This window comes from Camarhynchus parvulus, chromosome 15 (assembly GCF_901933205.1).
Source record: "Camarhynchus parvulus chromosome 15, STF_HiC, whole genome shotgun sequence".
NCBI lineage: Eukaryota > Metazoa > Chordata > Aves > Passeriformes > Thraupidae > Camarhynchus > Camarhynchus parvulus.
This window is the reverse complement of record NC_044585.1, coordinates 13953668-13979587: the sequence shown is the minus strand read 5'-3', so window position 1 is coordinate 13979587 and position 25920 is coordinate 13953668. Positions and strand designations below refer to the sequence as shown.

Sequence of the window (25920 nt, the reverse complement as noted above, 5' to 3'; positions counted from 1 at the left end):
TATCTTTATATTCTTACATCCTATCCCTCCACAACTGACCATGAGTTATTGACTTTAAAGGGCCAACACCTCATATGGAGGCTCCCAGATCTTTCTAACTCATGGACAGAAATCATGAGTCTTGCCTCAATTCAAAATCATGAATTTTGCCTTGTTCAAAAACTGTCTGCTACTGACATCCAAGTATACAAGCATTTTTCTGAGATCATCCTGCTCATGAAGGAAGATAAACAGAATTTCTCAGCTTAAGGTGGTCAGCAGGCAAGATAGTTGTCAAATTAAAAAGCAGAAAATAATAAAGAAACAATTAATTTGTAAAAAAAATTAACTGCAAACAATTAAGGACTCCACAAAAACTCTAGCTAATGAAAGATGTTTCCTTCTTTATTATTGTGTAATACTTTTCACAGAAACATAGTATTTACAAATATACACATACAGACTGCTGATCATAAAATGTTATTGAAGAATTAGTCAAAAAAATCAATTTACAAAACCCAAAACCTTTTCAAAGATATTCTGGCTGAAAAAATTCAATGAAATTTCAAGGAGATGCTTCTGTACAGAAAGATAGGTTTTAGCTTCTTGAGTTCTGGTAAATTAGGCGAGTTGTGAACCAAGTGTGCCAAGCTCAGCTGTACATTTGAGATGAGGCAGTTCTTTTCCAATTGTTCTTTTCACACAATTTCTTGATGGTCAGTTCCGACAGGTCTCAGGAGGCACTGGTTTGGATGTTTTTGGAAGCTGCAAGCATTGCTCTCACTTTGGCCATAAGATCCTGTAGACAATAAAAGGAAAATGATCAGACATGTCTGAGCTTTGAACAGAGCTAAAACACATGACTGCAAAACTGCACCTGAAAGGATTACTGTGCATTCCAGTCACGTGGGATACTTGAAATCATGACTATCAAATGTTTAGCTCCTAGGCTAAATGAGTCAAATAATTTGGAGAAAGTTCCTATGACAGCAACTGAATTCTGGTTTTACCAGAATGCAACAGTGCTCTGCATAAATATATCAAGCAGTTTCTATACAACGAAGCACAGAAATCACATCAATTGGAATAGAAAAACTATGACCATATCTTCAAAGAAACCCTGTAATGAACACACAATTACTAACCACTGGAGGTTTAAAATGGGAAAAAAGAGAAAAAGAGAGAGAGCTGGTAAGAAAAGCATGTAACAATTACTCTAAAACAGAAAGTTTCTTTCCTTTCTTTGTAAATCTGAACCAAAAATTTACACAGCAGAGGCATTTTCTCATATGACAGTGACTGCGAAAGCAAACAGACTCTCAGTCTTGTCTGAGCATCCAGATGGAACAGCATTACAAAAAGAAATGAAATTTCATGTATAACTGGGTTGCAAAAAATGATGACAAAATAAAAAGTGTGTATCAGTAACAAATCTGAGTTACTTAAACATTTGTTCACAAAGGCAACATAAATAAATTCCTTAGTGCTATTAAAGCATTTTGCATCTGAAGTTCTCAAAACACACCAGAGGGGAATTTAGCATCATTATTCCTCCTGCTTTACAGATGGAAGGATCTGAATGAGAAAAAATACTGACTTGGTTAGGGTCAGGCAGGACAATGGCAGCACAACAATTTAATAATTAGTTATATTCCATTTTTTAGAGCCCTTAATGATAAAGAGATGCTTGACTCATCTCTATTGGGAAATATCTTGCAAATTCATCTAAGTTTCATTCCTATTTTTTACTTTTTGCAAATAGCAACCAAGAACTGTATTTTGCTTCAGTAATCATTCCTTCTCTTACAGCTGTACTTCAAACAAGCAGTCTAATACTAAAATAGGAAATGCTATGCCATAAGCAACATTTAACCCAAAAATGCATAAACCAATGATCTTTACAGTGGATACAACTGCAGCCTAATGAATTTAGCTTGGTCTTTAGAGGCTTGATGAAAATTGAAAGGACAGCTCCTAGGGAAGCAACAGAACTGTTGCTCCCATAAGCAAACAGATTAAAAAAGACAGTGAACACATCTCTACCTCATACACGAAGTTCAGAACTGCCCAAGGTGGTAAGAGAAAAAAACAATATGTTGGACATACTCAATTAGGCAATATACTCTGAATTTGCCTATTTGTACCTGAGTGATTTTACTCTGCACTGATGACACAATTGCTGAAGAGATTTGGCCATCTTTTTCCTGAGAAACTCCCCTAAAAAATAAAATCAGAAATTTATAGTAAAAGTTTTGAAGATGCATTTCACTCACCATCTTGATTTGGGTTTTATTGTACATGTTTCTCCTATGTTAGTCAACAGCTCTCTCAGTCAACCAGAGAATGTAAGTCAGGGTCAGAAAAATCACTTGTACAACTGCTCCGACAAATCTGAACAGCAGCTTGAGAATTTTTAACAGGGCTGTTCTATATTCTAGAAATAATTTAATCATGAATCTTGACACATGTTATAATTCAAACCACTCTATGAAAGTTCTACTTCAAAGAGTTATCCCATTTCATGAAAGCTTCCAATTTCCAACTTAGAAATAGGTTGCAGAATTTTCTGCACCAGTTTTCCTGTAAGGTTGAGAAATTTACTCCAGAAAGCAAAAGAGATCCAACACATTTATCAGACTGATGCAGATAGTGCTGTGCTCCCAGTGACTTTTACTTTTGATAAGCACACATCACACACACACAGAGCTCCTCCCCCCACAACTCTGGTCACAGACACCCTGACAGTCAAGAGGCAGCAGCACTGCAGTAACGGAGTACGGTACCTGGAGCGTTCCTGGCTGGATTCCCTGCTCTCCACAGGAGAGACACTAGTTGAATGTACAGAATTTTTGTGTGTGGATGGTTTGCCTGGCGACAAGGATGGTGAGGGAGACCTTGCTCTGGATTTAGTACGTGATCTAGACCGCCTTTTCTTCTTCTTTTCATGGGGACTTCTGTGAGAAGAAAATATTTTAGTGAAGAATATTTAAAGCAATATTACACCAGCTACGCTGAAGTTACTTTGCACACTTCTGTTTCTCTTGCACTCAGCAAGCATTAGTCTTACCCAATACTGCACGTTTGTGGTTGTACAAAATACTTTATCAGAAGCTTTTTTTAATATACTACATTAGGCAACTACTGGTTCCTGAGGTTCTCAATTGGAATGCAGGACAACAACAAAAAACCTTTCACTGGAGATTTGCAGAATAATTTTGCTAGAGGGAAGTTCCTTCCCAAACAACACCAGACACTAAGGATGCAGTAAGAAATGTAAGAGTTTATATCCCTTACAATTTTCCTAGCTCATAAATAAACAAAACATGGAATTATGGCAATGTGAAATATCTACAAGGCAAACCCAGTTTGTTTGGTTTTTAAAACCAAAAAAATCCCCTTTCTTTGTGATCTAACCTGCAATGCAACAAACCACATGATCAAAATTTTAAATGAGATGGTGTATTGCACTCAGACTAATCTGGACCTAACAGTGTGCCTAAGTGAGAACTGTTTCAGACCTGGAAATTAGATCCACAAATGTTTGTCAGTATGAAAGCTGAAACAAAGGACTTATGGGTACCTGGTGTGTTCATTACTGACAGAAGGGAACAGAGACAGTCACCTCACACGCCAATATTAAGTTCAAAGAGAATTCAATTAGTAATATATTAAAGATGAAACTATTGAATCTTTTTACCTGGCTGTGAACTTATGTCTGTATGATTTACACACTACTATTGACATTACTATAATTAGAATAACTAGAGTGATACCTTAATTAGAGATAGGCAATATCTCACTATAAACATCCCTCTCTAGTATGCACTCCTAGAAGTCTATTCAGAGGAATGTTCTTGAAGCTTCTAGAACAACTTAGAACACTAAAACTTTTAGCCACCTTTTAAATATCATATTATTCATTCCTTTACTTTGAATTTTTGTGGGAATTTTCTACTTTAAAAGGTGCTATACTGTAATGCATTGAATTTCCATATAAACAGCGTACAACTCTGAAACTTAGAATTTACCCCACAATTTTTTATACAGAGATCTATTATATTTTCTACAGAGACATAATACATATATTTTTATATAGAGAAAACACTCAAGATTTAAAATTGCAAAACCTCCTTACACCTTTCTTGAATAAAAAATTATTAAGCGGCAGACAAAAAACCCCACAGCCTCTAACATTTTCATGACTACACAAAACCATGAACTACAAAGTCAGTTATTCCTTGACTAGCTATGTACTTTAATCGCTTTGTTTCTTAAAACATCCTCACGTAACCAAGCTGTGAACCGATGTCATATTTGACTCTTGAAAATCTTGGCAAACATTTGTCATGCAAGAAAAGTATTTTACTGTAAGCTTTTTCAGTGTTTTTCATCTCAGACTACAATGAACAAATAGAACAGCTGAATGATGAAGAAATCTGTTCCATAACTCAACATGGAAACTGGTCCATCACATTTTTACTTGAAAATTTAACATGTCAGGGCTGAAACAGTTTCTGATTCAATTTCTGCAATCAGAGCTGCAAAATATCCTTATCTATGTTTAACTACATTACTCCTTCTTCAGTCTACATCTTCTGTACTTACTGCCACATTTTATTGTGCCACTTTCTGGCTTCCTGGTTGAGGCCTAACAGAAGTTTAAAATTTTGACCTATATAGCAATATTATTCACAATTACCAACTTATAATTTACAACTCGGAGTAGCAAAATTCTAAAAGTACTTTATAGTTTTAAATGCTGAATGCATCTAAAGCAGCAGACACACCAACACAGCATTAAGAACAGCATGGAGATGTGAAAAAAGCGTCTTTTGTGCATTTATAGGAAAACAAATATTTTAAGCTTCCATATTTTCTCCCTAACCAAATTTGCATTAATTCCACAGGAGCCTCTATTATCTTCATTTGATGAATGTCAAAAACTAAATAATTTGAAGTATACTTAGGAAGCTCTCAATTTTACCTACCACACATCAATTAATTACAGACTATCAAGAGATGTTGTCGTAAGAAACAATAGAATTTTTTAAATGAAGCTGAAAGTGGTCTCTTTCTTTCTTATTCCACAAGACATATGGAGAAAGAAGTTGAAGACTAAATGCCATTTTGATTATAATAGTTTAAGAGTGACTGTATGCCGGATGCTCTCAAAATGACACCATGATTCATACTTCACATTCCAGTCAGCCAATAAAATAACTGTTAAATAACTGTTTGCTAAATCAGTGTTGCCCTTATGCAGATATGATGTGATGTCAAGAAAGCTGACATCATAGTTGTGCTATGACCTGTACAGAGGTCATACAGCTTGCACAATCACAGCATGAGAAAATGACCCAAAAAGAGGGAAATACGAAACTCCCAGTGAAATCTGAACTCTCATGGCCAGCAAACAGCAGTGTATTAACATCCACCAATTTGACTGTACGGCTGCTGTTCAAACATATGCAAGAACAGGGAAGAACAACAAGTGCGTCTTTTTTTTTTTCTCCCGAAAAAGTATTTTTCTATCAAAATGAATCTCCATAACATACAAAGGATACAACGGTTAAGTTCTAGCTAAGGAGTCTACAAGACATCAGGCTGTGAGGATGCCAAGACCCCACTGGCCAGGACCAGGAGCCCTTACTTGGAGCGGGGCCGTTTCCTGCTGTTCCCAGGACTATTGCTGATGCGATATGCTGTGGGAACGCTTCTCTCATCTCTCCGCCGTTCTGGTGTGTGAGCCCTTCTCCGGGGTGACCTTGATCGTGACCTGAGGAGAGAAAAAACATTCAAAAGTTTGCTTTCTATTACTTATTTCGAAACTTTTACTTCAGTGGAATTGTGCTTCACCAAATGCAAATCGCTATTTTATACCAACATGGTGCATTTAGTCTCCAAGACTTGTCAGCTACATAAAAATTTCTTGCCTATCCAAGACATTTGAGATGAAGTTATCCATTGCTTTTCATGCCCAATAGGGGGCTAGAAAAAGGAATTATTTTTTGGTCTTGTCTGCTATGACAACGTCTGTATTATTTGATGGACAAACTTTCTTTTAGTCTAGCCACCTTTTGTGGCAACACATTTTGCTAAAATTGGTATGCAGAAATCCAATTTGCACAAAGCCTGGGACTGGCAGACCTGACCTCGTCTTCTTAAATCTAGTGCTTCTAGAACTGATGTCTCACAGAGATAAATGCACATTCTTGATGCAGTGGTTGTCTAACACTGACAAGTCCAGGAAATGTCCTGGATGCTGCAGAACAATCGTAGCACAGCCAATATTTTCACCAGTGCAAGTGACCAACAACCCATTATCAGTGTTGTTTGGCACTAGCACTTTGACTTGAAATATTTTTCCTAGAAAAGTGAGGAGATCAAGAAGGGAAAATAGAAAGCATGCCCAGTTAAGATCAGAGAGCTGCAGGTTCACACAATATAGATAATATATACACACCTACAAGGTCCTGAGCCATTTCTGTAACACCTACAACAAAAAAGCCCAACTGAAAAGAAATAATCTCAATGGCAGATAACTGTTGCTAATTAACTGCTTTGACACTTATAAAATCTGATCTTTACCAAGCCATTCAGAAGCATTAAAAAAAAGGAAAAAACCAACAGATTATAAAACTTGGGTTCAGTCAGACACCTTGACATTTTACCAGGATCTCCCTCAAAAGAGCTCCAGCAGTCAAATCTTTTCATTCCCCAAGTTGCCTGATAATTTTTCCACTCTGCTGCTGCTGCCACTGATGAGCTGCTCAGACTCGGCTCCATGCTCAGTGTCGCTGTGGATGCTGTGAGTCTGTGATATGGAGGCACACATTTCACATCCAGACTAAAATGTCCTAGTTTTGGTATTAACTAGAATCCTGAAAAGGTTTAGTCCCTTAACCAAAAGCTGAACTTTAGTGAAACACGCCTGTATGGACCAGCCTAAAAAAGTCCAAACAATCAGAAAGAAAAAGACATTAGCTTTATTTTTATGAACTGACATTTGTGGTTCTACAGCATTCTTCCAATCACCAAATATTAAGAACTTTGGTCATTTGCTCCAAACAATTAGAAGACAGCTAATCAGTTTTACTGCAATATGTAAATTGTAACTTTCATTAGACTGCAATTCCAGAAGGCACTTTGTTCCTTTATGACTTATGCTTAGAAGGGCCCCAAAAGTTTGAAGGGTTATGAAGCTTGGCATGTCCCATTACAAAATTGGAATTAAAATGATGTGACTAGACACTATCTCAGCAATAAGAAAATCACTTTTGTAGGAGAAAAAAAACCCCAAACAATCTTTTTTAACAAAGAACAGCCACTTCCAAGTCTACTGAATTCCTAATACTGAGGCAAAAAGTCTCACACAAACTCCCACACAGGTGCACCCTATCCAAAGTAACCTGTTAACAAAATATACAACCAATTACTGCTAATATTCATTAACTGGATATATTATGTGCTTTAGTACTACTCTATTACTAAACAGTATAAAGTAAAGCAGCAATACTGAAAAGAAGTTTAGACTTTCAATCTCTAGTTCAAAATGAACATCCAAATTTCACCAAATCAAATCACTTCCCTTCATCTCCTCTCACACTCACAAAGCAGTAGATTTATCCATGGGTAGGAAATAGAGATTGAGGTGAACATCACTGTTCTTTACAGTTACAGACATGAGCTGGAAGAGCCCACTGCCAACCCAAGCTCTGACACCCAGCATCACCGCCAGAAACAGCTCAGACCCAATTCTTTATCGGTGCTTTGAAGCCCATGAGAAATAAAAACAGTGATTTAGTATTTACTACACTTAATACTAAGATACCAAAACCTTTGTTTTCCAAGACAGATTTAATAAATATGCCCCATCTTTGATATCAAGTACTTACTTGTAATAACTAATTACCTCTCTGGGAATGACAGGTCTGTTCTGCAGTACAGAACTCTGGGACACTGTTTACTGTGTACATGGCTTGTTTAATCTGTCACGTAGGTCTAGAATTAAAATTGCATGATACCGGGCTTTATAGGACTAATTTTGTTCCAGAAAATAACAAGCATTTATACAGAGAATTGCTGTTAGCACACCACATGCCACAATTAAGCTACTATTATCTGGGTTCTCTATATAGCTATGATTTTTTAAAATTTGTTTCTGTAAAATAGGTTTGGCTGTTAACCAGAGAAATGAATATGCAAAACATGTTCTGAATCAACTTCATGTTATTGGAACAGAATTTTTCAACTTTATTATGGCTGAAGATGCATAAGAAAATATAAAAAATGGAACAGTTTCAAAATTGTATGTTACCACCAAAGACTATTCTTAAATGCAGCAGAGCCTCTAAGCCTCTAACAATGCAAAAATAAATGATAAGCAAGTGATGTAAAATGCTATACAAAGAAGTATACTGCAAAGTTCATTTGTGGGATTTCTAAGCACAATATGCATTTTGGAAAAAAAGAATAAGATGATTAACCAAAAAGGAAGAGCTTGCAAAGTATCCTGAATGTTCCTTGAATAAAAAGCAAAGAATGTTATTGCAAATTTTGATGTTTATCTACACTTCCCACATTTTATTCCCCATTAATTTGTCACAATAAGTTATATTGTAAAGATGATTTTTAATCTGTATTTTGAACAGATTAAAATAAGGCAACATCATTAGACTGGGGCATTCAAATACCGCATAGATACACAAAACTGGGCTGTTTCAAAGTAATTTAGCATCACTGTCCACACAGTAATGACTGTCTCCAAATGCCATCCACTTAATACACGATGAACACATTAACATCAAGAAACAGTTTACACCTTATTCCAGGAGAGGATGGCTCTTTACGAAACTATTCATTCAGCTGAAAGCTATAATATCCAGTGCTTTGGGAAGCTAGGGAAGAAAACTGTTCTAGGTGAAGCTGAAGAATACTGTTCTAAGGAAAACTGATGAGCAAAGATATGTGAAACACACTGAGCTTTGAATGAAGCAACACAATGCACTGAAATTATTTTATCTGAAACAACAGTAAAATAAAAACAAATAATAATAATGATAAAAAAAACCAAAACCCAGTAATATCTTCTATCTAGGCAACAACATGAGCCTTTTTGTGGCAATTACCAAGACAAGGTACTATTTTTGCCTAAACATTTGAGAATCAAAACACATCAGTATCTGACAGGGTTATGAATCAGCCTCTTGCTCTTGATTATTCAACAATTTTTCTGTTTCAGGAGCAAGAGCTCTAACTTTGGAAATACAGTATGTTAAGGCATAGCAAACACCTTCAATAAAGCACACCTTCGATCATCACCATTTCCTCTACAAGGCCTTTCCTGTTCAGCTCTAACTTTTATGAAATTAAAATATGCAAAATGTTATCAGTGCAAAATCTGGTGCTGTTTTTCTAAATAATTTAAAAATTCAGCCAGCCAGCATCAAGCTTATTGGACTTCTGAGATTTCAGAATTCAGCAGCTCATCAAGGAAATACCTAACCAAATTCAATCAGGTGTTGTGGTGATTCATGATTTTCATGCTGTTGTGTGCTTGTCCTTTGATTTGTCCCAGGAGGCAAACACAAGATTAACTCCTACAGATTACCTATTCTTGATGACTTTTGTTCAAGACACAGCATGTCATGACAACTTACTGTCAAAGGTTGTCAAATAAGCAGCATGTTGGACTGATCGTTTCAGTCCAAGTTGTGCTCATTTAATTCCTGGCATCTCTGAATAGCAGAGATTTCTACAGCAAAGTATTGCTCTTAAACTCAAAAATTAAGTATAAACCAGTATGTTGTAACATGTTAACACTCCTGCTAGAGTAGTTAAGACGCTTCATTAAACAAAAAAGCACAAGAAAACTAAGAAGTTTTGGCACACTGTCATCAGAGGCTAGCAGCTTTTTTCAGGCATGAGCCATAGACAAGAGACAAAAAGAGGAAGTACTGTATGGTTTCATATGCATCACATACTTATACAGCTGTGGCAGTATTTATATGCAATTTGCTTGAACTACAAGCTATATAAGTAGCTACACTGTTCTGTACACTGATCCACAGAATGTACCCTCAAAGCCCGTCCTACTGACCATAGTAACTTCACTGCGGAAAAGCATTCAGATATGACAAATTTTACAGACAGTAAACTTTGAAGGTGCCTAGACCCAAATATCTTTGACGGAATTAACAGTATCAGTAAAACACAATATACATCATCTTATGGCTGGATAATTAGCATAGTGTATTTAATCTCATTAATGATTAAGTACAGAGTTAACAGCACTGGGTTACACTCTTCTGTAGTATCTCTCTCTTTCACCTCTGTTCACACTCTTCTTGGATTCCTGCCATATATCTCCATCATATTTTTTCACTTGTTCCTCAACTGCTTTGTTTTCTTCTGAGCTTTGCTGCTCAACCACCTAGTACTCTATTTCTTATCTGAATATTGTCTAAGTCACTTTGCCCCAGTAACAGCCACAGATTTATTAGCAAGCTCTCTTCCTGCTATCATCACATTTCTACGTACTATCCCCAGGTATTTCAAAGAAGATCAGGAAAAAGCATTTACTGGTAAAAGTTTTGTACTATGTAATAAGAGATTAATGAATCATTATTTCACTAAAAGGATTTTCAAAAGACCTGCCACATTCGATCTGTATGCGCCACATACTGCCTTCAAGGTGACTGTGACCTTCGCAATGGGTATAAAAACACCTATGTAATGGAAGAAGTGCAAAGACGTTTTACGTGTTAACCCACACAGAACGCTAAAGAATATGTTTGGTTTCCAAACCCACCTTGAATGCCTGACAGTCCTATAGGCAGTGGGAAGTGAGTGTTTTGCTTTTGAATGTGATCTAGACCTGGACTTAGATGATGAATGATACTTGAATGGTGATCGAGATCTTGACCGAGATCTTTTCTTGTGTTTTTTCCTTTTCTTTTCCTTTTCTTCATCCCTAGGAGGATCTCTGCTTCTGCTTGAAGGCCTTTCTGCTTGTTTAACTTCTAAGGTGGGTAAAGTTCTGACTGCAGTCAAAGGACATGGTATACTACTGACGCTCTAAAACCAAAGATAAACAAAGAACAGTGATCAGTTTCCAAAATTAGTCAAAGTTAGCTAGTGCTGCATTGGGATTATGCAAAATGTGCAGAAGTAAGGCTGACATCTTCAAACACATGCATCCAGAAAAATTTAATGGAGGACTGTACAGTTTCCCAAGATACACATGCAAGTTGGTATATGTATACTAAGACTGTCAGCTTAATCAGGACATCATTCTGAACTTTTCATCTTTAGTTTTTAGAAGAAATGTGTTCTAAAAGAATGGGTACTATCAGGTATCTTTTAGTCTATTTACATGTTTTACTTAAAACAGGACAAACCTGGAAATACAATCAGGAACTAGTGACATTCAAAGCTAAGTTTTAGTGTCACTTTCTTCCATGAACTGTGCTGTTTGGATGACAATTTCAACAGCAAAATGAACCAGTACTGATAGAAATTATATCTGAACTTTTCAAAATGAATGTTCTAAATGTAAAAGATTGGGAAGATCACAAGATTTATAAATCTCAAAGACAGAACAGGTCCATACACAGTTAATGTTGAGTGAGTAATTCCAGCCGAAGAAGATTAAGCAAAATCATACCACAACATTTTCAAATTATCAGCTTGAACCCCAGAGAATTCGGCTCAATGCCTGCTTTAGAACAATTCAAGTCAGGCACCATAGATATGTTCCTCATTTCAAAGCCTGTCATTCCCTCAGCTGCCATTTCAAGGCAACTGGAAAAATCCGTTTCCCTGTCATAATTTCTGCTCCACCTTATCTGAGTTTCACTGTTTGATACAAGGATACTTACCATGACTGGAATAAAAAGTAATACATTAAAACCTGAAATAACCAAATTAGAAAAAGGTGATCTTTTTCTTTCTTTTTGCCCTTCTCCTACCATGAATACATAAAGACAGTAACCGAACAATCACATTTGAATAATGAAAAAGGCAGCTCTGCTTCAAGTTAGAGACATAATATGTTTTCATGCTTTAACTGATAACTGCTATCACAATATTTACAAAACCAGCAACAAAGCAGTACTAAAGAAGCTTGCTTCAAAGCTTATAAACATTTTACAGCGTGATCATTTGAGTGGTTTACCAGAGGCCTATTTCCAATTTCACAAACTCCTATGTGTAACTGCAGCCACCTCACAGACACCTCATCTCCAGTTTCCTAAGAGGCCACCAGAGTTGACTTTCATTCCTTTGACAACATTGTTCACCTCTTGATATGGTACCTGAGCCTTTGCTTTGAACACTACTGAATACGGAATAGCCTAGTCTGCCTTGAAGTAGACACCTCTAGTAGCTTCACATGAAAAAGCTGTAGGCAAAGTAGCATTAAGAGGAAAATGAGTGAGGAGAAAAAACCAATGGTTTTCACTGCTCAGGTTTGTTTGGCTACATAAAATACAAGCTCTCCTATCACTGCCAAGAAGGAAGTTAATAAATGAATGACACTGATCAGGCTCTGCCAATATGCAGGCCAGCAGAACAGTTTCCGAAAGCATGGAAACAAACCTGTTACTTGATGAAATTTATTACGCATCTCAAGGGATGAGAGATTTACATTGTCCGAGAGCTCTTCTAAGAAGTTAAACCACAAGCATTCAGATAGCATTCACTGAATCTCACTTCTTTGTCTATTTTTTTGGCCTACTAAACAGCACGGTTTTTTTGGCCTTTATTAAATGCTACGCTGTCAGACAAATTCTCTGGCAGAGTTTTTCTTCAGCATTTTATTTGCATGACTGAAGCAAATCTGACAAAAGTAATGCCAAAACACGATTTGACAACTCTTGTCTAGCAGGAATGGATTAGGAAAGAGCTCTGTAAATAGGGAAAATTTATAGCCATATGAGAACAGAAATGAGTACTTCAGTGCATTTGCATATTTGCAGTATTCATAAGCCCAGAACACACATTAGTTATTCTGGGGTTACACTACTTAGTCAATACTTAAAGTCAAAATTAGAAATTAACCAGAACGTGCTTATTGCAACAGGAAAAAACCCCTAGCACTGTGTCTGGTTCAGCTAGCAAAGGACATTATCAATAATATTACAAACAGCTTATATGCATTTTACAGCAACTGGAATCCTATGTTAGATCAAAACTGCAAAGAGTCAAGAATGTCAGAACTGTAAAAAGTTAATCAACAATTCATTCAGTTCACTAAAATCCAAAAGTACTCCAGATTCTTTCCTACTACTGTGTCTTTTTTACTCCAGGTTCCTCAAAGCTTATAGTGAAGTACTCCTTGACTGAGAATTAAAAAGCAACTGTCTACCAGCAATGGAAGTGTATTATTTGTGTATTCATTGATTTGTGGAACAAAGCAAGCTGTTACTTCTATTGAGAAGCTTGTCAGTCCTAGTATTCAAGAACTGGCCCAAAATGCTCATTTGAAGAGATAGAAGTATTTCTTATAGAATACGCTCCTACAGCATTTGTTCTATAGGAACTCAAAGACTCAACAGTTTTATCAGGGTTACTCTGCTGCACCAAAAAACACCTTTTAACAGTACACTGATCATGGTAAGGTCTTCAAAACCAGAGATTTTGACAGGGCCAACTGCAAGGAAATTAGTGGCTGTGAATCAATCTGTTTGCTGTGTGGATCAACATACCCTGTTATTTTGAGCACTCTGAAAACTAAAAATCAACGCATAAATATTCTTACCTCCTCATCTATCTTAATTAAAATAGCAGTTCCTAACATTTACCCTGGTTTCCCCATTTAATAATGACTTAAGTATTTATGCTATAAGGAATTGCAACCCTCATGTAGTTTTTGGTAGCAGGGTTATTGCAATAAAAAAAAGTTCCAAATGCTAGCAAGTTATCTACCCCCTAAATGCCACATTAGTATGTGACATTTATGTTTTTTCTTTATCTTGCTTTTTCAAAAGGACAGATAAATGTACAAGCAAACCCAACCTCCCCTCCCATGCTAATGAGAAGATGTAGATACCTATAGTCTGCAAAAAAAGTAAAGAAAGAAGTGGATGGCTCCAAAATATTCTAAAAAATGTTTATCTTTAAATACTTATGGGATGGTTTTTATTAGTAAATTATATTTTGCTCAAAAATTAACAAAGCAAATACACAAAACCTAAAATGATGTTATACATTATTATTATTCCAAAAAGGCATGCAGGAATATCTACAGTCCATTGCTAAAAAAGTAGGATAAACTACAGTAGTGTGAAAGACACACACTATCTACAGTTGATAACCCTGTTATGCTTGACAAAACTAGAAGAGCATCTCATTTTTAAAACACAGCACACTTCTATTTCACTCATAAATAAGACTACTTTCCATAAGAATTTTACATACAGGACAAAAGTAAGGACAAGTCATCTAAAGAAACAAATGATAAAACAGGGCTTCAAAACCTGGGAAGATGAAAGAGCCAAAAGAAGGAAAGTTTTGCTTTGTGCCACAGAATCTATATATTCAGAGGCGTAACACCAGATGACATTTGGGACAAGCCATTAAAAAAGCATCATATTCAAATCATGTGCTTGTCTGATTTTGCAACATATTGACTGTGGATTTCTCTTCTGTTTAAATCAGATACTAAGGTTTATACAGGTAACAGCTTGGGTATAAGCAACTGGCTTTTACATGGCTATCAAAGCACTATCACCACTAAAACATTTCTGACACAGAGTAAAATATGACATTTGAACATGCAGAATAAAACATGCCATGTCCCACTACCGAGGATATATAATCTTATTTCTTAAAATTTGAATTCAGTTAAATAATTTTGGAATGAGATTTGCATTTCAGATCATGAAACACCTTACTTTATTTGTTCTGAAGTTAAAAAGGCAGTTCAGTGAAGCACTCCATACAACCTGGCATATTTCAGCTCAGCATGGAAGAACTGCAATTGTTTGCTGTTCCAGGACAAGGAACCTACATTCATTGCAGAACGAAGGCAACTTCTCAGTGACACTGGCAGATGTGCCAAAGAGTCTATGTGTACCAAGACCAAGAGTCTATATGAATTGTACATGTAAGCACAAGAAGGGAAACATCAACCTTTTACTGTTTGTCCATGTCCTGAACAGGGGCACAGACTTCACTGGTCACAGCATCACTGGAAGTTCATCAGTTTTGCAAACTAAAATAAGCTCCATGCTTTCCAAGTACTGGTCTGAGGAAATACTAGGCATAACTGTGCTGTTCTAATGCATGCAAGGATGGTAAGGAGTCATTTGTGAAAAGCTGCGCTGCTTCACTGCTCAAGCTTTTTCAGTCTTTTGTTTCTCTTGCTTGATTTCACTTTAAAGAAAAACAGGAATCCATATAAAAGAAATAATTCAGCTATGGAAAACACAGAACAGACTATTTTTAAGATTCAGCTGAAGCGAAAACAGCTTAGAAGTGCTCTGTTCTGGGGTACTGACTGTCCTTTACCTGCAGTAGTAGAATCGATTTCATTCAAAGATGTAATGTACACTCGCTACCAGCGATCCTTTCATTAAATACAAATTATCAGGAAAATCTGTCAGAGGTCACAAATGCTTTGTGCATTTAATTTATTTCTGCACATTGTGATAAACAGATTTTCAGCGCAAATGTATGCTGTATGTACATATAAATAGCATTACTGTTTTTTTTATATACTTATGAGGCTGGGGCAATGTAATGGAGATTATGCATCTCCCATAGATGTTCTCAACTCCTCTTCATGCTTTATTATGCAACTCAGTCATTCCTCCATTTTTGAGACAAATTTTAAGCTACAAAAGTCACGTCACTATATTAACTCTGACCAGTGTATATCAGTCTTTGTTTCCTGGACTCCTCATTGGATGTTCCTACCCCCAAAACAAGAAATTAAATACATTCAGTGATGTTTTTGGTGGACACAAGTATTTAATTTTTCTTTGTTTTCTGATTTAGTTTTCTGATTTAATTACCCCAATTAGTTCCATTGACCAAACTACAAAATTTTACATATCTTTCACGCTCAACTTTTTAACATACTTTATATTACAGCCACTGTAGTTATTTCCTGCTACGTTTGTAATCAGTATCTTTAGATGCATCTTTAGTCTGAAACATGGCTGAAAGTCTGAAACACTACTGAAAAAGCTTAAAAAACCAAACCAGTGCTACATATTTATTTACAAGCTGATTTAGACATGCAGCATACTGGGTTCTCAGGGTAAATAGCACAGAGGTTAACAAATCTGCAGCATTATTTCACTCATCTTTCTTCACTACGATTTCTTGACTCAAATGGGCTGTTACAAATAGGCAAAACAGGCAAGGAGAATAAAAGGCAGATTATTTGAAATGAATGGAAATGGATGCTTTTTTGAATATGGCAAACGAAAAAACAAGCCTGAAAAACATTTATGTTTCAAAATAAGCTTTTATCTGCAAAAGTCTATATACATGCATCTATGCAAGTATGTCACTAAGCAAACCACGTTTACCAGGAATACTACTTCCAAAGACATCATGGCATTTTTGACTGTTCATTAAAACAGTACAAGCACTCCCAATACAATAGCCAATTTATTTTTAAAAAGCAAGGTCACATCAGAAAACATTTAAATACACATCTGAAATTCTAAATAAACCCTTTAATAATAAACAATTTCTACTGGTAAGAAACAGTGAAACTGATTACTTTAAAATTCTCAAATACACTGGAATTTTTTGTGTAAGAAAAAATAGATGCCTTCTCTGAGACTGTACTTCTGTGGAAGAAGAAAAAGAAGTTTCTAGACATTCAATTTACTGAGAAGTGGGATAGGATGTAGTTTTTTGTTGAGAAGTTCACTAGCAAGTTCAGCTTAGAACTTCAGTAAGTTCAGATGTGAGCAAGAACACTCATCTGCTCTTCTGAAAAAGAGTCAGCTCTCACTGGTTATTTCAGGCATTCTCTTAAAGAAAAATATCAAAGGATCCTTAGCTTAGAAATGTCCGTGTCCTTGACAAATTCCCTTGGGAAAAAGAGCAGAACTGCAAATATGGGGAATTTTGCATCGTCATTGTCTCTTTGCATTCACTCTTCAATATATAACTGAAAAGAGAAGTACTGAACACTTGTGTCAGGTAAAACTTGTTAGCAGTAGCAATGAAAAACCCAAACAGGATCTCTTTTGGGATGTGACCACACTTAATTCACTATCTGCTACTCTCTGCTGATATGGATCACCTAAACTGCAGGTATGTCTCTTTCAACTGTTCTCTTGAAAGTGTTTTGAGGGGTAATCCATGATTTATTTGGAAAAATTGAGAACTGGGCAATGAACTACTTGCTAGGTACTGGAATTCTTTCTGAGGGAAAGGAAACAATTGAAAGCCATGTCATTATTTCTTGTAGCCAGTCTGTCACAATCAATAGCTTAAATTTTCCATTGGTATCCAGAGATTACCTTTTGCTTGACTAGTGCAACCAAGAGTGATTTTACTGGCTTTTCTGAAAGCAATGTAATTCCAAACCCAGGAACCCAAGATTCTACTTCAACAATATTTATATTTGTAATGTACAGCAAAACCATCAATATACACATCAAATAAGAAAGTTTCACAGCTTAAGTAAGCCATCCCAATACTCTTGCAAGGTGAGCATTCCAACACTTGGTTCACTAGTACATAATTAAAACATGGAAGCTCCTTTTCCTTTCTGTACGTGTCTAACTGACCTAGGAATTGTGCAGCCTACTTCTCTACCAGTTCTTTAATGACACATGAGAGTCATACGTAAGATAATGGAAAAAACTTAACAGTGTTTAAAATTAAAATTTCTCTCCATTTAGAAAAGCTTCTATTTTATCAGTCAAGTTCATAACACACCGTCAGATTCACATTCTAGAGGTAAGTTTTCTACCAGCTTTGTGGGAAAGAGAAATTTATTTCTTGCTTACCTCACTACTGAAGGAATTCTCCTCTATCTTCTCAGTTTCTGCCTCTGCCAAAGGGTTTTTCAGGGTCTGCAAGAACAAGGCAGCTTTCCTTTTGCGTTCTGCTTGTAGCTGCTTCTCCTTGGATTCTTTGGAAGCCTGTGCAAGTTTCTCCCTTGCTGCAGCTGCTAATCTATCCTCTAGTTTCTGCTTTGCTAAAAAAGACAATTAAGCATTAAGTTTAGAGCGAGTCATGCTTGGGGAACTCAAGCTTCCTTAAAACAAACATCCATCACCATCACAAACAGCCCCTCCAGCCATTCTCAAGCCTTCCCAATATAGCCATTCAATGACATGATAAGAACATCAGCTTGAAATTAAGAAACTCCAAGCATCTTAATTAATAGATACATCATCTGCTTAATGTAAAGCAGTGAAGGTGAAGGAAAAACTTCTAACTTTAAATTACAAGAAAATCCAATCCTGATTATTCAGGATACTTGTCCTTTTCGATTTATAAAAGCTATCTAAAGAAACTAGCACCATACAATCAGAAGCTTTTTAAGTCTTAAAGTGATGCTAACTCTCCAGTTTGCTCTTTCCACTGATGTAATCTTCACAGTTTCCATCCCTATTTAAATTATGTTAATATGTTTATAGAAAGAGCTGCTCCAGAAATTTTCAGAAACTGTTTCATCATTGTTACAACCAGCAGATTTTGGTGTGTGTGATTACATGTTGTATGTGATTACATGAAGAGAATAAGCGAATTGATTTAACTATGCACCTAACAGCTATACTTTGTGTAATGTTTTTCACCTTTCACTTTCATTTTTGTGCTTGGTATATGTACAAAGCAACCAGATTGTTTTGTTCACAGGTTTTTCAACACACAGATCTTCCTAAATGTGTTTTACACTTCATTTTTATTATCATACAAAAAATTTCATATTTGCTTTAGATATGTAACACCACAGCATACTTCGTGCTACTGCAGTTTACAAAGCCACTGCTACTTAGAAGCAAAAAACCACCATTTTGAAAGTGAAAAACTATATACCGGTGGCATACTCATAGTTGTGAGAAATACTGAATTTTTAAGCCGGTAAATACTGACAGAACATCCACTTTAATAAGCACACTCTGCTGTGAAACAGCCTTGGGGAGGAATGGGTGAAACTGGCTTCTTTTAAAGCATTATTTCATTGAAATCCACACAGCATGCCCTTCTGCCCTAATGCACATTAACACAGTAACAGGAAAAACCCATACAGAGATTTAATGGCATTGCATTATAACAGCAACAAAACATCAACAAGGCAATATAAGTCTATATGGGCGTGCTATATAAATGAAAAATAGCTTGTAGCAATTCACTGCTCGCTGAAGAAAGCGACAAACAGGTATGTCTTTACTGGGCTTTGTTAATGCAATCTGGAAACTACACAGTCAGTGCTTTACTAGAAGGTTGTAATGAAAATCAAAACAAAATTCAGAAAGATCAGGCATTAGGACAAAGCATTCAACCACCCCTGTGTGCTCTAAGTTCGACTTTGTCTGAGCAACCAATGAAGATCTCATTGTTAAAAATAAGGAGGAAATTGTGGGAACAAAATTCTGGTTCTTATTAACAAGACACATAAAATATTCAAAACACCTAGAATGTCACACATGGCCGTTTTGCAGTTTGTGTGAAGGACTCAATCCATTTTGTTGTCAGTGCTGCATGGAATACCTTGTTTAGCTTCCAACTCCTCCTGTGTAAGTTGAGGCTTTTTCTCTTCAGGAGCAGTACAAGGAGCAGTAATTGCTGGAGTATGGTTTGATGCACTGTTAGCACTCTCTTGGCCTTCCTTTCCCTCCTCTTCCTCCTCATCACTGTCATCATCTAATTTAACACGGTTTTTCTCCAAAGGAAGAAGGTCGTTTTCTTTGGCCTTGATTGCAAAGCTTATTGGAGCAAAGGATGCTGTGAATGAATGGGTAAGATTCCACGCATCATTAGACTACAGTAGAAGGCAGGTTCAATTTCCTGACTTTACCCATTACTCCTGCAGACTATACCACAAAAAAAGTCATCATCCTATAACGCTAATTATTTTGGTGAAAAGGACAACATAATCCATTTTTTCTCTTTCTGTGTTTTTAAACATTGCAACATGGGAAGTTTCCCATTTTGTTTAAAGATCTCAAAAAAAAAAACCAACCAAAAACCTGGCACTAATCTCTAACCCATTTATCAAAAATAACACTTTTAAGAAAAAAGAATAGAAGAATTTAATTTCTCACTACCTAGTACCTTACAGTCTGCTGCAATACTTATGTTCCTCAAGATGCTTTTGCATATATGCCCTATGAGATTGCGATTAGGGAAATTTAAATACAGTAATTACATTACATACCACAGTTTATAAAAGATAAGCTTTGATTCTGGTAATAACAGGGTAAAGAAATAGGCTCAGAAACAAAGAACCCCAGAATTCCAAGAGAAGAGGTAACTGTGATTTCCAATTTTTTCATGGGATTGAACAAATCCTAAAATGGGATTTTATTTCCTCAGAGGCAGAAGAAAAGTCTAGTATGGATGCTATGTCTGTCTTGGAGGCAAGTACTGCATTTAGGTTACAATAAAGTGGGATTTGTACCATATTAAAGGAAATGAAAATAAGTTTATAGGAATCAGATTGCCACAAAATGACTCATTGGTAATATTCCATTATGTAAATTTGAGCAGATTACTACTATTAAAGTACAGGCTCCAGTTTGCCACTTATTAATAGCAGGACAACAGAAACAATACATATTTCTTGGTGTACATTGCAGCTCTCAATAAGGCATCTTTGAAGGCAGGGAAGATTGTTCCTTCTCCAGGGAAGCTACTCCGCCTGCTCAGAGAAGAAACTGTAGAGTCTGGAAAGTCAGACAGCCACAGCAAAGAGCCCAGTGTTTGCTGGTTGTGGAGGAAATGCGAGCACAGTGAGAAGCGGGAAGAGAGCATTCCAAAGAACCACAGGGAGTAGATAAAATTATCAGTAATTAGGTAAGCCACTCAGGTGGCAGGAAGGAAGTTTCCATTCATGGAAGCCCAGTTAAAGAGTGCTTTTTCTGTTTGTTTTTTTTTAGTGGCTTTCAGTTCCAGTTAAAAGATGCACACTTTTAGGTTTTACTGAAAATAAGAATTTTTAACATATCTTCTCCTGACAGGACAATAAATCGGCTCCCAGATATAAACAATAATTTCTCCAACTCAGGACACTAATAGTGTGCTAGCTAGCTTTGAGTGGCTTCCAGAGATCTTCCCGTTCTGTCCCTCTGCTGCCATGACTGCAAGAGTAAAAACATTTCATTTAGAAATGAAAAGGGCCTTTTCTTCCAGCATAACTAATGCATAACAACACGGGAAGAATGAGCAACAATGCATCTTCCACATGTATCCTTTCAAATAAGACCACTGCTTTTCTTCAGAATGAATGATTCTGCTCTTCCACAAAACTTGTAACTGTCAAGTTGAAAATGACAAAAAAAGATTTTACTGGCATCACTGATGAAAGCCTTCAACTTTGCACAAAACTGAAGTAAAACAATTTATTGTGTCAGACCATAAATACCTGATAGTCTGATAAGAAAGAAATATGAAAGCAATCAAATTACTTATTGCAGACATTTTTTGATGCCTTCAGTGAAAATGTATTTTTCACATGATGAAATTCTTTTCCCTACCTTCCCCTGATGTCTTTTCTTTTTTTATGTATATGTTATGAAATATTTTCATGCCCAATAAATCATGTTTCCATACCTTTCACCAGTTTACCATCACTGACAGCTTTAGAAGGAATATCCTTTTTAGTTCCTGGAACTCCCTTAGCACTTGGCTCAGATGCATCTTCAGGTGCATGTTCATCTCCAAATTGAGTCTCACTTGGTGTATCATTGGCAGTATCTGCTGGAACATCTTCAGAAGAAGACACTCCCTTTTCAAAAGAAATGAGCAGAATTACTAACAGGATACTTATGAAATCATTAATACAATGTCTGTGGAGCTGCAGTTTTGTCAGCCATTTGAAAAATCACATTATCAGTTAATCACACTAGAGGTGATTTTATATCACTCAGCACTCATGACCACAATTCTGCCCCATGTCAACCCACAGGTTGTAAAACCTCCAGACCTACAGTAAGAACATGTTATTTTACAGCAAAAAAAAATGTTCTTCAGCTGATACACTTTTGCTAAAACTCTTTTAAAATTATATTTGTAAAATTAGACCCTAAAAGCATGTACTTCTTTTGTATATTTATTTAGGTCTTGATTTCCAGGGTCCCAAACCAAATCCATAAAGTCAATTCAAAGGGAGAGAGTGAAAGCTTGTAACACTTTTTCCTCATGTACAACTGCATGTAAATTTTTCACAGAATCAGATTTCACAGGAATAATGTTTGATTTGTTCCAACATCCTGCTGAAGAACACTGGGCCTAGCAAGGTTTTTTGTTGCAACAGATGTGCTGAGATTTTCAAGGAAGAATTACTGGTTCTACCATTACACGACTGAATCATTCAGCATGATTTCTGAACTCACAGCAAAAAAATTTCAAGCAGGATATTATAGAACATTCAAAGTATTTACACAGTGAGTCGTGTGATAACATTAAGTAATTTAACATAGTCAACCAAGAGTTTGGTTGCTCTGGCTGTTAAGCATACGTAACGTTGCAATTGAGACATTTAGCAGATCTCCCCTGCAGCCATTCCCTGACCAACAGAACTGATTTCTGAAGGTCTTCAAAGGGGAAAAGCACAATGAAATCAAGCACTCCACCCTGTATTTACTGAAGTCAGTAGTACGGTTTCTTATTAATTTTAATGGCCAAAAGGAAAAGCACCAGTTGCATTAGTTGCCTATACATATATTACTAGAGCATAAAGATAATATCAAAATCATTATTTTAATAAACTGAAGAGAATGGTATTATCTACAAAGCCATGCAGTACAAAAATATGCATTGCTGTGCTTGACCTCAAGGGACTTAAACCAGTTTCAGCTTCTTTTTAGCTGTACTCATTTGAACATTGGAAATGAATCCTTTACTATTATGCTTTGGTTAGTGTACAATTTCCCCCCATCTACATGTTAACAAGTCCTTATTAATTATGTAAGTATTATGAATTCAACCCACTGGTTTGCAAATAACACTTTGTAGAACAACAGTCAGCATTGTGGCACAGGACAATTTTGGTTGTAATTTATCAGCTGAATAAGATCATATTTACCACAACTTATCTTTATAAATAGTGTTTCCAAAACATTTTTTCACTATTAAAACAAAACATCAGACACAAGTGTTCCAAACAGCAACCATAACTGAATTTCTTCATTTTCCACAAAGCAATTCCGAGGAGTTTACCCACAGGCCTACCTTCTTCAGTTTAAGGCTCCCCAATCTAAGCCTTGAGATGACAAATGACATAGGGCCTAAAAAAAAAATAGCTCTTTCCCATGAAAAGTTAACATCAGATAATGTAGTTCTGATATTATTTGCAATTTTCTTTTCAGTAAGAGAACAATCTAATTATCTAACATGAGAATAGTTAAAAACATGGATGCCAAGTCTGGCTACCACTTTCTAATAACATGGACTAGAAGAAGCAAAGCAAGTAGCAAACTGCTGTGAGATTCTGAAGCTTCAGTATTGTTGCAGTCATGACTGGACTCTAACAAAAACCTCCCTCAGAAAAAGGCATGTCAGAAAGCTCCTCCAGCGTCTGTGCTACTGTTGTACAAAGAAGGATGAAGCATATGGGAAGGTATGGGGGTTAACAGCCATAGCTAACCCTTCTGACAGCAGAACACTAATCACAATCCTACAAAGCTCTAAACCCACACAAAGCATATTTTCCCTCGTATAGAAAGCCAGAAGATTTTCAGGTTGTCACTTTATATTACAGCCACAGTGGAGTGGCATATAGTAAAAAGCAAGAATTAAATATCACACCACCTCACAGATCCTTACTTTAATGCTGTACAAAACAAAACAAAAAAAAAGCATTCATATCCTTTGCTGATCAATTTCTTCCTAACTCAGTGTTCCACTTTTAAAATATCTCATGGTAAGACAACTGGTAAGTCCTTTTCTCACATTTACTGCATTTTTAATAGAAGTATATATAAAAATACATGTACCTGGCAATTGTCACCACTCTCTTTTTGAAGGAAGAACTGTTTTTTAAATTCATAATATGCATTATACTGGTGCCATGGTTGCAGGAATTCAAACCTATTGAAAGAAAACCGAGCATGTGAAGATGCACATGAACATAGCTAATACTAACAATTCCTTACCAACTAGTCTTCTCTAGCAAATGGATTGTTATTTGATGTTTGGAAGCACTCTTACTTAATCCTAAACTTCAGAGGATATGAATTCAGAGTGTGCTTACTAGAGACATTTTTGACAGGTTGGTTGTTTTGATAATTTGAGCCATAATGCTTTTCCATTGCCATTAAGTACATCCCTAAATTTCAATTAAACAAACAAGCAAACAAACAATAATACTTCTCAAAACCTGCATGTCCTGCAATTTAATATCTTAAAAAATTAAAACCTTAGCTTTTGAAATAGCAGTTTAAATAACATTTTCTCTTACCTGAGATCATTCTTGGCACGAACACTAGTTTCAAATTTTACCCCATTCCTAGCAACATACTCTGCTAGCTTGTCAATGACAGGCTGGATATCTGGAGGTGGAGGTATAATGGCAACCACTGGAGCAATTGTGCTGAAAACATCACAAGTAAATGTTTTTTAAAAATAGAACAAAAATCTTTCAGACTCTTGCTTTAACAGAAAAAAAAAAAAGAAAACAAAAAAGAAAACAAACCAAACCCAAAAGACCTACCCAAAACCAACCAGCCAAACGCAATACAAACAAAACCCCAAACAAACAAAAACCAAAACAAAACCAACAAAAAATCCCTGAACAAACAATACAGAGATGTTTGTTCTCTGTGTTCATCACGCAGTTAAAATAGCTTGATTCAATAATAGAACCCTTGCTAAACACTCCGTACTGAAGTGCAGGAACAAGACTCCCCCAGTCAACAAGCAAATCTGTCTTTGGTACCTTGTAGATGTCGTGGTGGAAGCCAACCCACTGGTGCTGTCAGTTGTGTCTGGGGGAGGCGGGGGTGTGGTACCGGGAGGGGGAGGAACTGTCCCTACCCCTGTAGTGCTGGACACAGTCACCCCGGGGGGCAGGGCGTTGTAGTAGGCAGCGACATCAATTCCCGGCGGTGGAGGAGCCAGGCAATAGGTTCCATCAGGGAGCATGTAGTAGCTGTAATACATGGCTGCCACAGTTGCTACAAAGACACATTTAAGAACAAACTTCTAATTAGACGAAAACCACCCAACAAAATGCATTATTACGTAAATACAAACACATAAAGAATTCAGATTCACACAACACACTATGAAATGGCATCTCATTTCTTGCGTAAAAAAAAACCAACAATCAATCAAACACAAAGCAAAAAAAGAAAGGCTCATATTAACAAATTTAGGATGAGTAACAAATATGTAGATTAAGGGACAGAATGCAAATGTACTGAAGGTCATAGATGTGAATACAGAAGTGAACTAGAGTAGGCGTATTTAAAAAGGAGCTAGTATGAAATAACACTTCCTAATCTAATTCACGTCTGGCAATTTAACTCCATAAAACTATGTTTTCATTAAGAAGGAAATGTGCATATATTCAAAATTAGCATTAACAAACTAAACCACTAGAATCACTATACACATATTAAACCCCTATATTAATATATATAGGAGACACACCTACTTACTTAAACCTCAAAAAGTAGACAGGTTTTGCAAATCAACAGCAACAAAATGAACCATGCATTTGAACACGTTCTTCACATTACAGGCTTTTCTGATTTTAAGTATTGCTTGAGAGTGCAAAAGCTTATTATGTCTTTCTTTCTA

At 36.3% G+C, this 25920-nt stretch overlaps 1 protein-coding gene across 2 annotated transcripts in view; it reads right to left on the bottom strand.

Moving 5' to 3' along the window:
• Positions 1-357: 357 nt before the first annotated feature.
• The window catches only part of SFSWAP (splicing factor SWAP), a 36444-nt gene continuing 10881 nt past the window's right edge, over positions 358-25920 (bottom strand). Inside the window, exons 8-19 of one of the 2 annotated variants that reach the window (XM_030958613.1) lie at positions 25055-25292; positions 24578-24709; positions 24114-24207; positions 21730-21904; positions 19669-19902; positions 17958-18148; positions 10790-11055; positions 6638-6793; positions 5630-5755; positions 2763-2933; positions 2124-2196; positions 358-778 (exon numbers count right to left, since the gene is read on the bottom strand). In XM_030958613.1, the coding sequence (XP_030814473.1) occupies positions 713-778; positions 2124-2196; positions 2763-2933; positions 5630-5755; positions 6638-6793; positions 10790-11055; positions 17958-18148; positions 19669-19902; positions 21730-21904; positions 24114-24207; positions 24578-24709; positions 25055-25292 (1922 nt within the window). In that variant the 3' untranslated portion in view covers positions 358-712. The remainder of the gene's footprint in view (positions 779-2123; positions 2197-2762; positions 2934-5629; positions 5756-6637; positions 6794-10789; positions 11056-17957; positions 18149-19668; positions 19903-21729; positions 21905-24113; positions 24208-24577; positions 24710-25054; positions 25293-25920) is intronic. The other variant, XM_030958612.1, reaches the window with a different exon arrangement.